Below are 16,047 nucleotides of genomic sequence, written 5' to 3'. Positions count from 1 at the left end.
TGTGACCCCCAAGTTGAGATCCACTGCTCTAAAACCTTCTTCAAGTTGCCTCTATCTCCTGCCTAGGCTACTAATGGCATTCCTGATTTTATATTTGTAGTCTCTTCTCCATCCAGCAGTCAGAAGGGTCTTATATTCCCTCAGCTGAGCCTCTTCACGGGCTCCTCCTTGTAGTTAGCATGGAAATGTGAGACTACTTCTGTTCCTGAGCCCACGTTCCTTACTCACGCAATGAAAGCCTCCTTTCCCATCTGCTTTCTGCTTTTCATGGGTATCAAGATCATTTGGGCCTCTGGATTTTTATGTTTGCCCCCCCCCCCTTTTCCTAGAGTACTCCTCTCTAACTGACTATATGAATAGCACCTTATGAAAGCAGAATGTAGAGTGTGTAAGCCATGTAAGTTTGGTCATTAGATTTGGTACCTGGTGGAGCTGTAGTTTAATGTCTGTCTGAATCATTTCATGTTTACCCCAGGATATTAGATAACAAAAGTCAACATGGTCTATCATGGGCCCTGGCAATGTTTTTAACAGTCAGTCAGCAAACATTTTCATATTACAATATAATATATATATCCAGGCAAAATAAAAGCCTTCAGAAATTCCCTTTTTAGGTTCTTCTTCCTATCTTGAGTATTTTTTCAGGCTCTGCAGAAAGACTGAGGCCAATTAGAAGTAAAACTCTCTGATGGACTCCTTGGGGAAACTTTGCCTTGGAGATATAAAGTTAAATGTTCTTCATGTCAGTAACAACTATAATACAGCATAGTTAAAAACTTGTATAACTTACTTAGTCAGATGTCCAAAGAGGACCTTCATGGTGTCATGATTTGGTGGAGGGAGATTTTTTACCAGAGACTTTATAGTTTCAATTCTTGCATTGCTGTCTTGTTTTTCTGAAACAAAATTGAAAAGAAAGATTAGAAAATACAGAGATTCCATAGGCATATGAGCTTCTGAGGAGTTTTTCGGACTATGACCTAGCAACTAACAGTACTGATTATTAGCTCCCAACTTGCTTGTCAGGAGCTTCTTGATTTGACTCTAACTTAGACTGTAATCACATCAAAATAGGGTGACTTTGATGCAATCTTTCTGTTGAGATTAGATGTTGAATTGCTTTTTAATATTTTTTTTTGCAAGGCATGGGGTGAATAATGCCTTCCAAGACATCCATGTCCTCTAGTCTTTGGCAATAGAGTCTTTGAAGGTATGATCAGGTATGATCAGGTTAAGAACTGACAGAGGGAGAACTTTCTGGATTGCTGGTGGGCCGTGTGATCTCTCAGGTCCATATCACAGGCAGTCAGGGGGTGACAGAGAGAATGTGATATGACCGTGAGCACAAAGACAGGCTATCTGATTGAGGAGAAGCTGCCCAAGGCTGGAAAAGGCAAGGACACATAACCTGTGGAGGAAACAGACATGACAAGATCTAGAGTTGTGTTCGGTGAGGCTGACGGCAGATTTCTAACCTTCAAGATTGTAAGACAGCAAGTTCATGTTCTTTGAAGCCATGTGTTGCCATAAGGACACACAGTGTGATTTAATTATAAAAAATGCTTCAGTTATTGTAAGTCTTCCACAGTAGTTTTGATTTTTTGGAAAATACTTTTGAAGGAGCAGAGAACATAATTTTAATAATGTCTATACCTTTTTACCCTCATACATTTTGTTTTTGCTGGTAAAATATGAGCATTAAACGTCTCTCAAAAGTCAGGAAGTGTAAAACCAGGTAACTTACATAATTAAAATAGGTAGTCGTTTAAAACTTCATGCCCCATTGATTGCTTCCCTCATACTGTTCCTGTCAGAGAGAGGTGTTGCACAGAAAATGAATCTAGCTCCTTCTTACAAGTATTGTTTTAGTCAAAGCCTTCTATTGTAGATGCATAGATATCTACTCCCCTTCAGCACTTCCTTCACCCTGAACCAGGTGTCACCTCTGCCAGTATGTTCTCTTTCACTTCCAACACAGTGACCCTCAGAATTCCAAAGAACTCTTTGCTAGGCTCATGATGTATGGGAAAGTAGTACATAAAATAGACACCCACACTGTGTCCATTTTTATCTTCCTTAGCATGATAATACCATGGTGAACAGGAAGGTAACATGTCTGTCTGGTCAACGGGTCCCTTTCCCAGCTTCCTCTGTAGCTGGGGTGGCTGTGTGAACAAGTCTGGCCAATGATTGCCGAAGTTATGTGGGAGCTCTGAAAAGGTTGATTTCATTTCAGGGCCTCTTAACCTTTCCCCTTTCTACTTAGAATTTCTTAGAATGCAGAAGAAAGTCTGTACTGTGAGATGAGTTTGAGAACTGAGGTTGTAAACGAGGATCACATGTTAGAATGAGTGGCACTGTGGAGCATCAAGACCTGAGTTTCTTTGACATGTAGAAATAGTCTCTTATGTACTAAAGTCTTTGTAGATGGGTCACTGATCCCGAAGCAAATAATTCCTAGAAAGATGTCCTTCCAAAAACCTAGTATACAATCTCTTGTTAATAGATACATGGATTTTTTATAGTAGGCTAAGGAAGAGTCAGTTTAGAAGCTGGCCGTTTTCTTCTGTGATGTTGCAAAAGAAACATTTTATAATGCATTAGAAGAGAATATCTTGCTGAAGATAATATTTGGCTAAAGTGGAGTGAAGGCAGTCTTCCTAGGAGTACCGTGCTTGGAAGCTCTACTCTTCCCTCTTAAAACCACAAAGTACTATAAATAATGCTGCCCACAGTCAAAGCTTTCAGAATTGCAATTACTCTTAGAAGAGTTCTGAGAGTATATGGCTTGGACCACTACCCATAAAGGAAATGAAGAGGCAAAAGAAAGAGGAAAGAAAATCAGTTGCCATATCTCTTTCTAGAGTAGCCATGTAATGTAATGATTGTAGGAAATGTGTGCTTCACACAGCATCTAGTGAATATGCAACCCCACATGATGAAGTCAAGAAAAATGGTATTGAAGCTGGTCTAGTTACCCAGACAAAACCAGCCAGGCATGCCGTAATCCTTGTAGTTAACCTTATATAGTAACCGGTGCAACACTCAAGACATTTCCATTGCACAAATGTCTTTCAATTCCCCCATCAAACTGCATTTTCCTCTGAAGCAAAGTGACTTCTGCACTGGTAGATAATGGATTAAATGAACAAGAAATAAATTAGTGAATGAAAGACACGAACAAGGGTTAGGATGGACGAGTTTTACTTTAAATTCTGTAATAGTCTCTTAGTAGCTGTGTTGGCTAGTTTTACATCAACTTGACACAAGCTAAGGTCGTCAGAGAGGAGGGAGCCTCAATTGAGAAAATGCCTCCATAAGTCTGGGCTGTTGGCAAGCCTGTGGGGCATTTCTTAGTTAGTGATTGATGCAGGAGGGCCCAGCCCATTGTGGGTGGTGCCATTCTTGGGTTGGTAGTCCTGGGTTCTATAAAAAAGCAGGCTGACCAGGCCACGAGGAGCAAGCCCATAAGCAGCTTCCATCCATGGCCTCTGCAGCAGCTCTTGCCTTCAGGTTCTTTCCCTATTTGAGTTATTGCTCTAACTTTCTTTGATGATGAACTGTGATGTGGAAGAAGCCAAGTAAACCCTTTTGTCCCCAACTTGCTTTGGTAATGGTGTTTCATCGCAGGAATAGTAACCCTAACTAGGACATTAGCTATGTGGCCATGTACACATTACTTTTCTCTCTGACTAGTGTCTAAAAGAGGAGTTTTATGGAATAAGCTATAGTATTCAACATATGTTTTTGCACAAACACTAGTGAAACCAAGGACCCTATAAATTCTCATTTTCCAAGCAAAAATTTTTGAGATTCATTCTGGGTTCAGTTCATCCACATATAGAGCATGACAATTATCTCCTCACAGTAACCATTAAAATGTAGCTACTAATTTTTAAGTGTGTGTGTGTGTGTGTGTGTGTGTGTGTGTGTGTGTGTGAGAGAGAGAGAGAGAGAGAGAGAGAGAGAGAGAGAGAGAGAGAGAGAGAGAGATACACATACATGTGAGTGCTGGTACTTATAGAGTCCAGCAGAAGGCATCAGGTCCCCTGGAGCAGGAGTTACAGGCTGTTGAGTTGCCTAACAGGGATGCTGGGAAGTGAACTCAGATCCTATGCAGCACTATTAGCCTCTGAGTCATGTCTCCACTCCTAGTTACTGATTCTTGGGCTGAGTTGTTGTTGTTGTCAGTTGGTGAACATACAGCTGCTCTCCTAGCTAGGTATTAGGTAACATGCTAAATACTTTTGTGATAGCCTAAGAAATTGATCTGATTGGAGAGTGGTTATATATAGGAAAGTTTATAAGCTATGTGGTGGTTTCTGTCTATAAGAAACATTCAAAATTAAGAGTATTTTATAAGGTTCCTTCCTTTTCTACTTACACACACACACACACACACACACACACACACACACACATATTTGGGGAATCAGACAATTAAATAGTTGTGTAGATATTTATGGTTAGGTTATGCTGAGGGAAACAAACACAGTAGACTAAAGGAGACTGAAATATGAATGAGGAGTAACTTTTTCTGACAACATAGTCGGAACAAACATTTTTTTGAAGAGTGATAAGAAAGCAATGTTTTTCCATTTAAATCAACACTACATAACCCTTTCATGGCATATAAATAATATAAACATGTCCAAATGGAGAAGCATCTAAAAACACAATGGACACATTAAGATTAAAAGGACATCTTTCCAGTCTGGTTTATGGTGTGTCATGTTAAGGTCTGGGATCACCGCCCATAGCCAGGAGTAGTTCCTGAGATATGACTCTCACAGCTTACCAAGACCATGTCAACACTCTTCAGTTGATTTTGTGAGCTCACAAATAACAGGATTTTCTGCTGTTCCTCTCTTAGCATGTAGTTTCTCTGAAGTGTGAGGTACTCAAAATCTGAGACTATGGTGTCTGACTTTTCAGTTTTAACATTAAGAATGGAGAAAGTAAAGGAACATTTTCTACATGGAGAGTTGAAGATGTCTTAGTGGAACTGAATACCAAGAATCACAAACTCTTTTTGGAAATAAGCTGTATTTTTCTCCCCTGTCTGCACTTAATTGTACTTTTATTCTAGTGCCACTGAATTTTAGATCCACTCTGTTTTCAATTGTCTTTTTCAGTCTCTCACCTCCAACTAGTGCTTCCAGTCTCTAAACTGGGAACCTTCAATGGCACACAAGACATTTCTGCATTCATTTTCAGCACCCTCGAGTAATTCTAAATAATTTTCTGTCAACTCCTGACCTACTAGCCCCCATCATCTTAAACTCTAACAAACTAGAGCTGTAAATCAGCTTCTTCAAATACATTTCTATGCTTCTTGGAGGAGTAACATCTTTCATGATGTGAAATGGACTTTAATGTTATGATAAGAATGTGGCTTTGTGTTCACCTTAATGGTTCTTAGGGTACATTTCTAAAAAATAAACTTTATGAAAGTTACATTTGCATTTATATGCATGAAATGTCACTACTAAAACACATGTAGCAAGAATTGTTAGATGGTCTTAATAAAATCAAACCTGAGGCTGGGTATTGGGGTGAATGCTGGAAGATCAGAGAAGCAGAACAAGCCACAACCACCTCACCTTGCCAATTCCTCAGCTGATCCTGTTTCCCCAGACTGAAAGCCTCTCAGTCCTCATCCAGAATGAATCTCAGCTGAACTGTGCTGCTCAAAGCCTTAAAAGCTTAACCAGCCAATTGCCAAAACCTTCTAGTTTCTGGTCCTCACACCTTATATATCTTTCTGCTTTCTGCCGTCACTCCTGGGAATTAAAGGCTCACTTTCTGGGATTAAAGGTGTGAATCAACATGCCTGGCCGTTTCCAATGTGGCCTTGAACTCACAGAGATCCAGAGGGATTTCTGCCTCTGGAATGCTAGGACTAAAGGCGTGTGCTACCACAGCCTATCCTCTATGTTTAATATTGTGGCTGTTCTCTTCTCTGACCCCAGATAAATTTATTAGCGTGCACAATATTTTGGGGAACACAATACCACCACAAACACATTTACAAACAAATGCTTTATAGAAAAGAGATAAGATAAAGTTACATGATGATGCACAGTAAAGGACCTTGGAACAGATAACCTTTAGTCACTTTCTGGCTTTATTATTCATGGTCTTATTTTTCTTATTTATAGATGTATATTAAATCACATTTTGAAATAGATTCTATTACATTATATAGGTAGGTCCAGGGAAAGAAAAGTCTTGATTCTACCAGTACATAATTCATAGGAGTCTTATTTATCAGACTGTCTATAATTCTTAAAAGATGGCTATATCTTTGTGTGTTAAAGAGCACACAGCTGTTCTTCTGAGGTGTACTCTGGAACATGAACATGTCTTGTATGAAATCACGGGAGCCATTATATGTCAGGCTGTGTTTAGAGAATGACGACCCTCTAGTTTCTGTTGAGTTATACTTTTTGTTCTGTGGTCATTTCAGAATGTGGTGAGAGGCTGTCTTTGTTTAGAGCGATGAGTATTGTCGGGTGACATCCCTCTGTTTCAGACTATACTATTGGTGGGACAAATCCTTTACAATATGTTTTCAATGACAAAGTTTTAGTTGAGGATGAGAAATTACCCAAGTTATAACTATTGCTTGCTCAATATTTTAAAATAACATACATTCACTTTAGGAAGAGACACTTGAGGGGAAGGTTTATAGCTCACATACTTCAAACCCATGCTGTGGATAAGAGAAGTGGTTTATCATTGAGGAGACTGACGAAAGTGGCTGAGAATTTCTTCTCTGCTTTATGGCGATGGGCAATGCTTACACTCTGGAAGGTTTGTAGTCTTCAGAGTATAACAAATTGTATATAGATTGCAGGTTTTCTATGGAATCAAATGTTTTAACGCACATTCATGCATGTTAAGTGCTCATTGAGTAATCTTCACTTGGGCAAGCTTTCTTAGACTGCTACCAGCTCTGACACAGAAATGCTCACCAAAATCATGTCTATTTTACTGTTTATTTAATTTAATTTTTCCTTATATATTATACTTTAGTACTTTGTTAAAAACAGAAGCAAGTCACAGAATATGATAGATCTGTAATCACATAACATGCCAGTTATCAAAGTTTATTTGGTTAAAATTCCTAAGCAGAGTGTATGGAAGCAGAGGCACCATTGCAATAAAGCACCAGGACATTACCACGGCCTTGAAATTGATCTGTGGTTGACAACTTTTCCTTTTGTGAGATTCTGTGCTCCTTACAGAAACCTTTAGAATCCAGAGAAGCAAGGTCTTACAGTTATTGAAAAGGAAGGAGCATTCCTGATGTCTGCAGACACCTGGCAAGTTTAGTTTGAAGTACTGATAAGCTGTGTTAAACAGTTTACCTGGAACTGAGTCCATGTGTCCCAAGTAGGACTATTTCCTTTTTTAGTGGAGAGCTCCTGATAACTAGATCTGGTCACCTGATTTCCACAGATCACACAGACTTCCTTGTAGTTACAGTTTCCCCTGAGAAATGTCAGTGTTTTACCCATTTTAAAAATAAACTAGTTTTTATAGAAGAAATTAGACAATGGCAACAACTCTTCATCATCAGTCAATGTTAAGATCAAGAATATTTTAGCCAGGGTATTGCATAAGTCCATGGGTTCCTTAAGTAGGGAAGCTGCTCACTGGCTGCTTCAGTATCATTTCTAGAGGCCATTTCTGGTCCAGATGCAGGAGGAAGTAGTCATTTAGTACTATCTCAAGCCAAGCTGGCCAAGTAGCTGCAGACATTGAAAACACACCTTCTTCTTACTTAAATATAAAATACAGCATTTCTCGGTTTCTGGGGAGCTTCAGGGAACACAGATATCACAAAAGTGAAAAACACCATGTTATTAGAAACCTTGCTAATGAACATCTTAAGACCAATCTATCTGCCCCTTTATTCCTCTCAGCAGTCAAGAGTCAGAAATTGTTAAGTAAATTTATCTTTTAAATAATTTATAGTGGGCTAAACATATATGCATACATACAAATGAAGAAACCAATTCTTAGCAGGGCAAGGGTGCAGCCCACGTATAAAACAAATCTGGTCTGTGTCTTTGTCAATCTTTGATCCAGAGAGCCAACAAAACGCAAAATATGTCCTAACAGATGTTTAAATATAAGGCATGTTACAATACAGGTGTCATGAACTTTATATCTTTCTTCTCACTCAAGGGATTATCCAAGACAATGTGTAAGTAAATAAGCTTCTGAGATAAGCTAGTTTAACTGGCCAAAAAATTCAAAATAATCAGAATTTCACAAATCAGTGAGATTAAATTCTAGTTAACTCACTTTGGAAGGTCTTCAAGATTATCATTAACTACTTTATGTATCCTTAAATACATTCAGGGAAAGTAAAAATACTGTCTTTTCCTCTTTTCAGTAACTGTATTTGCTATTCAGAGACTCCCAGTGTACTGACCTTACATGGGAAGGAAGTTTAGGGAACACTGACGTTTAAGACTCTAATTTTTAAAGAGAATTATTACCTGGGGAGTAACCAATTATTTTAGGATGATTATATTTCCTAAAATTCAGCAACCTAAAACTGGCTCGTGTGTGTGTGTGTGTGTGTGTGTGTGTGTGTGTGTGTGTGTGTGTGTGTATGCGTGTGTGAAGGCCAGAGGACAATATGTGCTATCATTCTTAGGGTCATGTTTGCTTTTTTGAGACAGGGTCTCTCTGGAGCTTGCCACACAGAGCAGCCTGAGTGGTTAGTGAATCTCAGGTAGGCACCTTTCTCTCCCCTCCTCCCGGCACTGGTGTTTGAAATGTGCACCCCCAAGCTGGGGCTTGGCTTTTCGCCTTGTGTGCTGAGCATTGAACTCAGGTCCGTGCACTTTACTGAGTAAGCTGAATCTTAATCCAAATGCACGCCCCTTATTTTTGCAACGATGCCTCTGTTTATCTGAATTGAAGAGTGAGGTGGGGTCTGACCCTCCATCCGCAGTTTTTACAGGCAGAGCAGAATTCTACTCTCCTACCAAGAATTTTTGTTTTCAAAGTAGTTTTTGGGAGTATCATGGTGGCCAAGCACATTTCTGTAACTTACAAATGACACAAATTCATTCTTAGCTTATACGCTGTGCTGAGGGGGAAAAAAAAAAACCCAGCTCACTTGTTTATTTCTTTGAAATTCAGTTCTATGGAATTTTTCTTTAAATTATGTTTATGTATGTCTGGTTTTCTAAGTTTTTTTTTAAAAGTCAGCATTGTGAGTTTTTGAGATCTTTCTCACTATAAACCAGTAATACATTCCAAATACCTAAGAGGCTGTGTGTATTAATTATTTTCTTTGTACATTTTCAGTAGAGTAGAAATTCCACTCTTTAAGATTTGAGATTTTCATACAAGTTTCTTATATTCTGGTTCTTCCCTTGGTAGACAGATTGAACTTACAGGGATTTAAAAATCTCACATGAAAACCATAGGATCTATCTGAGAAAGAAAACATAATCTAAGAAATTCTCCTCTGGTTAGAGTTTCAAGATGACTTTTAGGAAAGGCATATTCAATTTTATCTGGAGCACTTGCGCTAAACAAAGACCTCTGAAGATGAGGGAATGACTGGTACAGTAGCTTCCTTGTGAGTTTATTTGACATGGACACACAGCAGCACTGAGAGCAGGGGAAAGTTCTGAATTAAACAAACAGCAAAATCCTTTAAGAAATGTGTTATAAAATCATTTTATGATTCAGCTTCCTCCTCCCCCTCCAAACTGGACAATTGTGAAAGAGGAAAAACAGGCAACATGTGGCAACTTTACTCAGCATTTCTGAGCTGGGAATGATAAACACCTCTGCCTGGCCCCGGCATTTATCAGGACTGAGATATTATTACCACATACAGTCACAGCATGGTTACTGTTATCATCGGGAAAAAGAGCCAGCTAATCTTAATGGTTTGTAAAGCCGTTACCTGCGCTGGTCTGACATTTATCATGATCATTTTACCACATGGGTCCTACATAGCAAAGGTCTTTTATCTGGAAGGGACATCACTATGAATTATTATTTGCAGCTAGGTAGAAAATTGTATGTTGTAGATACCTTTTCTCATTATAAATCACATAGTCACATCCTACCATTTCACCCAGAAAGCTGCTGAGCCTGGGTTTTTTTGCCACAGCTTGCTTTTCTTTTCTCCTCTCTCTCTTTATAGTTTCTCAGAACATGACCCCCCCTTTTATTACAATCCTAAACATAATTTTTGATGTCAGCATTTGTATGGTAACAATACATATAGATACAATTTATAATTAGAGGAATTTCTGGAACATTCTGTAAAAGGACTATGTAGGTACTTTAGGTGTGTAGTAACATGATAGATAGGTAGTAAACTGCTTATTTTAAATGATCCTTCTCTTGGATTTGCTGGCCAGCCCATCCTCTGTTTTGGACCTTATCAATAGAATGCTGATCAGTAGGTCAGACAAAATTTCATATGATTGGTTTAATATAAGTGTTTATGACATTTCTTTTCCCTCAAATACTTTGTTTGAAAGTGGGTTCTCACGGGGAGTAGAATAGCTTTATTTTGTTTGATTGGGGCTTTGAATGACTCTGGCTTAGTAGATTAGAATGCAGTTGAAGATTCCTCTAAACACTTTGTCCAAAATGATGCTTAGATTTCTCCTCAAACTACCAACGTCCTAATGAAATGCACGGACACAGAATGTGGAGGAAATTGGATATAAAAGGTCTGATGCTTCAGAACCACAGGACTAAATCAGTAAAGTAATGTGCATTAATCGAACAATGGAAAACTTCAATGCACAGCCCAAGTTGTTTACCATGGGGAGAAACAAACAATCCCTCTCTTTTAAAAAGATTGAGGCAACTAATCTTCTGAAAGAGATATTTATATATTTTCTTCCTTCTCAAGTGTTCCATTAGGAATAAACAAGCCAGAAATTCTGCACTTTTATAATGAAGAGGGAGGAGACTTCTTTGCCATTTTACATTTAGAAAGAAATGTGCAAGAAGAATGTGACAATTTAAGCAAATCAAGATTGTTTCAAATGGATCGCAAACGGGACTTGGTGGGGTATTTTATACTAGCACGTGAAGCAAGCAGTAAATTTGAAAGGAGGATTTTCTCAATGGTCTAGTTCTGATGTGCTTTCTCATTTCTTTGTGTGTTTAAAAGTGGTTTGGATGTGGTGTTTAATATTGCTATGCCTCTTTTGCAGATGAGTTCTGGAGAAATATTCATACATGAAGGAAAGCTGGTGTGCTGTACTGCTGACAGCAGCTGGTGGGAACAAATGAACCACCCAGATTCGGGGTCCGGATTGAGCAAAAATAAACACCTATCATCCCAATTAAAAAAAACAAACCTGTCACTTTTATTATTTTTATTTATTATTCTAAATGCTTAAAGTCATCAAAAGTAGAGCCCTCTCCCTTTGAAGAAGCCCAATCTTCATTTTTAAAGGCTGAAACAATAGCAACTTAGCTGAAGGGCATCATTTTGTAGGAACATGCGTCACTTTTTGTGTATCGTCGCACTGGTCCCTGGTCCCTGGTCCAGAATCAAATAGATATTATTGCAGATGTCCTCCAAAGTGATCTGTTTCTGTTGAGACTAGCTGAGAGCTATACCTGCTGAATTTAAGGTCCAGGAAAAGCAGTCATTTATGAAGCCAACCTGTACTTCAGTTACTCACAAGCAGCTGCCCACATTTTGGTTCAGTCTTCTAAAATTTCATTGTAAAATGGTGGACTGATACTCGGATGTACTGCCTTGCAACCTAATGAAAGACTAACCGTTTTATTCCCAACAAACAAGCAAAGAACCAGCACTCCCCTTCCTTCTTTTATATTTCAGGATGGTGCTTTTGTTTGAATTTACCACCATCTTGCCGTCGGAGCGCCCCATCCCCCCCCCCCCCCCCCCGCATCCTGGGAGCATTTACAATAATTAGTGAGGAGCTTTGCTGCTTGGAATCTCCCCCCTTTCTGGGGAGCTGGGTGAATTGTTGAGTGCTAATGAAAGTCAGAGACTCCTAGCAGTGGCTGAGCCAGGCACCGCTCGGCAGACTGAGTTTCCCACTGCGCGGCAGTGCACGCTTCCCGCTGTTATGTTTACCATAGTTTTAATGTCTGTGAAAAAATTCCTGATGCAACCGAATTATGCTCTGCCCTTCTGTTTATACAACCCTACCCTTCCCTGGCCACTCGCTGCCCCTGTTTTAACAGATTCTGGTTGTGGCTGCCCCTGTCTGTAACAGAAAGTGTCTCCTCAACTTTGTGGCCATCTTACCACTTCAGCTCTTACAAGAGCCCAGCGGATTTGCAGCCTGGCTTGCAAAGCCTATCTAAACAGAAGTTTTGGAGGAACACACACACACACACACACACACACACACACACCCTACTTTTGAGGTAGCTAGTACAGCCATCTTCCTCTTCACTGCACTTGAATTTTATCCTAGGTAATGTTAAAGTACCAAACTAAGTCAGCTGGTGTTGGCAATCGTAGCTTAAGATGCAAATGATTTTGGTGAAATGTGCCGTGTCTTTAAAGAATTCTCTTAAAAAACCCCCAAACTCACTGCAAACTAAGTAATGTGCTCTAAAGATGAAAACAAGCCAGTGGCAATTGGAATTGTCCTTGCCTTAAAAACGGGTATCTCAAAGATGGCCATCCCCTTATATTGTAAATTGAATTCACCAAGTGTGATGTACAAGGAAGTTTTTTAACGAGGATTCATATAACTCTTTCAATCCATTACCAAGACTCAAAAGGACGATGCAACCCTCTCTATTAGATAGTGGGGAAATAGAATTAATAGCAGAAATAGCACTTGAGAAAGTTTAACTTTAATGTATCAAACTCCAGGTGCCAGAGTTTGAGGGAAATAACCAATAATAGCCATTTTTAACATATTTGATGGGACTGATTATGCAATGTGCAACTCTAAATGGCTTATAGCACATTGTAACATGGTTCCATCCCATTGGCTACAGTAGGGTGCAGGCAGATGGATGACAGTGACAGGGAGAGAAGTGCTTTTGCTTAGCCGTGCGTTAAGATGCCATCCAGAAGCTCTGTGCACTGCAGACACTTCATTAGGATGCCAGGATAATGGTAAACTACCACTCAGAGTGACACCCCATTTCCCGCTTACTGAGCGCTCCAACCTCGGCAGATGTCAACAATCTCGCAGAGCTGCGGAGCAGACCTAACTTTCCAGCCACTTTGACTCCAATTTTTCCCTTCTAACAGGGCCATACATTATGTGCAATATGTAATGACAAACACCTCACCGGCGACAAAACCTGTCCAGTTCATTAGAGCTGAGTGCCACCCTGTGTGTCCCTCCCCCTCAGAGAGGAGGGGCAGGGAACTCGGATGAGCAGGGTCCATTCGCTATCTCACCTCCAAAATTCTTGCTGTAATCCAATTTGCTCATGAACTTAGAGTGTTAACTGCATGGTGAACTCTGATTACAAATGGCTACTTCTCGATCAGGGAAGAGGTGACTGTTTCTTTTAATTAGTGCCCATTCCAACGGTGTGGGTCTTTAGAATTCTTTTGTTAAAATTTTAGACTCTTTCAGTATGGTTCTTACTTGTCTGCCAAGAAAAGGCTCACTGAAGCATCTGGATGGTATTTCCTCTGCAATGTATAACTTGAGGCCATTCACACACCTCTTTTCCAGGGATCCAAGCCAAGAGGAACTTTTTTTCTGTGATGTAAATCCCACTTTCTTTTTATAAAGAACTAAGGTGTGTTTTAGATGAGTGAGAAAAAAAATCTCCCAACTAGAAAAATAATGGTCTGCAACCCGCCATTATGATTAAACGACTGATTCACACTTTGCGATCCAAAGCGTCCTCCTAGAAGCTCAGAGGGACAAAAAGGCACAACTAAAGCACACCCTGTGCTCCCCGGTGGGTCATCATTTCTAGGTAAAGGCATGGTGTGAGGAAGCCACAGCAGAGAGTGGATTTAAATGTGAACTTTCAGTGTGATGCCCTCTAGGAGGAACTGATACAAACTGTGACTTTTGGTTTGAAATGGCATTTGGTTGGCAACACCTAAGTGTCCTCTTGGGACTTGCCACTAAAGGTGCTCAGAGACGAACTCTGCCTTTCATGGTAAGTCAAACAGAGACTAACAGTCAGCACAGTTATAGAACTTACTGGAAGGCCTTCATGAACCGGGAAGTGCTGGTGGTGGGACCACCTGGGCCCCTGAACTAGTTCAGCCAAGAGCCCACCTTTCAGGATGCAGGCAGAAGCCTCCCCAACCTTCTTCAACTGCCTTATTTAGATTCAAAGCCCCAGAAGTATGCTAATCAGAGAGTGAGACCCTGCTCTGGTAATAAATAGTATTTCTCATCATTTTCCCTCCCTCTGGTCCCCTCCTCACCTGTTGCTTCCCTTTGAACTATGGAATAGTTTTTGTTTTGTTTACATGGGATAATTCAGAGATAGTGATTTCCATGAAATGACCATGACACTGTACAAGGAAGATGGACGGGCTAAACAAGCAATTCACCTTTTAGAGTGCCAGACCACAGCTGGACATGGTGGTACCATTTGAGAATTGTAAGAACTGTGACTGTGAATCTATCACTCCAATCACCGAGACAAAGCCATAGACTAGAATAGAAGCAGAAGGCTAAAGGATCCATTTTTGCCCTTTAAGATGAACAAACATAAAGTCTTCAGAACACATATGAACAACCTTAGCTCAGAGAAAAGGAGAGTGCCCAGAGAAGTCTAGAAGTTTCACAATGCCTACATGACAATTCAGCGTCCATTGGATTTTATGAAAGTTATGTATTGAAAACTCTCACAAATATAAGAAAGGAATATGGTAAGATGAAAAGATACTGGAATGCTGAGGAAGGATCAAGGACAAAATAAAAATTAAATCTCATTAAAGGCCACATTTTTACTATAGAAAATAGGTCAGTGACCTGTATCACAAATTAGAGAAGTTTCCCTAGAATGTGAAAACATAAATAACAATGAAGAAGACCTGTTGGATATCAGAGAGCTGATATATTCTCTTTGATTTATATGTATATAAATGCTCTGGAAAAATAACATTTGAAAAATTAACAGTAATCTAAGTGTCATGATCAAAAGTGAAAAGAAAACTCTCGTGAATAAGAAAAAAAAAATTGTCAATATTAAAGGTGATAGGTTCTAACAAAATATAACTGAGTAGATACACTATTTAGAAATACTTTGGTAAAACTTTTGAGTGGTGAATATAAAGCATTTTCTTACACTTAGCTAAAAATGGGACTAAATAAATAAATTTATAGCCTTTCCTAAGACTTTTCCCACCAATCTCAACAAAACAAAACTCTAATAAAAGCAAAAGCACGAAAACACAAAGCAATACTTGATGAGTTTATAGGGGAAATTTTGTGTTCCCCAAATTAGCTATGCCTTCAAAATTGTCATTTGTTTGCTAAGCCAATAGAAGAACATTCTCATCTATGCAAGACTGATAATAGCATGTCTTTCTCGAAAGTCTGTTTGAAACTTATGCTGTCTGCCCACTGAAGGATCGGAATCTATGTCTGAAGAATAGAGACATTATGAGGAAAACTACGCATCTTCTTAGTTTGGATCCCAAACCCAGGGAACTCTTTGCATTACTGCTCTATGGCTTCTGCTTTGCTCATGGTACCAGGAATGCTTGGCAGTGCCCTCTACACAGTTGAGGTGAAGGCTCTGGGGATGGGCAGCAGTCTTTTAAACAATGACCATTGCTGTCCATTTTGGAGTTTAGTAACAAATGTCTACAGAGACATTGTGCTGGAAAGAGACTACATCTGTTTTCTCTTTCTCTGGTAAAAATCAAAGTTGTAGAGAGGGCAGCAGTTGTGTCAACATTTTTGTAGTTAAGAGTTCTTAGTAATCATGTACTCCGATAGTAATTGTTTTGAAGTAGTTTGGTGAAAGGTAGTTAAAATGAAGAAGATTAAAAAATAAAATAATAGTAGGTATTATATGGAATTTTGTATATCACATATGCTTTAAAATTATGAATGT

The 16,047-nt window shown here is 39.3% G+C and overlaps 1 protein-coding gene across 3 annotated transcripts in view; it reads right to left on the bottom strand.

Moving 5' to 3' along the window:
- Positions 1-16,047, bottom strand: part of Arhgap15 (Rho GTPase activating protein 15) — a 602,692-nt gene that overhangs the window by 58,899 nt on the left and 527,746 nt on the right. For all 3 annotated transcript variants that reach the window (XM_037204746.1, XM_028881759.2, XM_037204747.1), the window contains one exon: positions 791-896. In XM_037204746.1, the coding sequence (XP_037060641.1) occupies positions 791-896 (106 nt within the window). The remainder of the gene's footprint in view (positions 1-790; positions 897-16,047) is intronic.

This window comes from Peromyscus leucopus, chromosome 4, assembly GCF_004664715.2.
Source record: "Peromyscus leucopus breed LL Stock chromosome 4, UCI_PerLeu_2.1, whole genome shotgun sequence".
In the NCBI taxonomy this organism is placed as follows: Eukaryota; Metazoa; Chordata; class Mammalia; order Rodentia; family Cricetidae; genus Peromyscus; species Peromyscus leucopus.
This window is presented reverse-complemented; position numbering and strand designations above follow the sequence as displayed.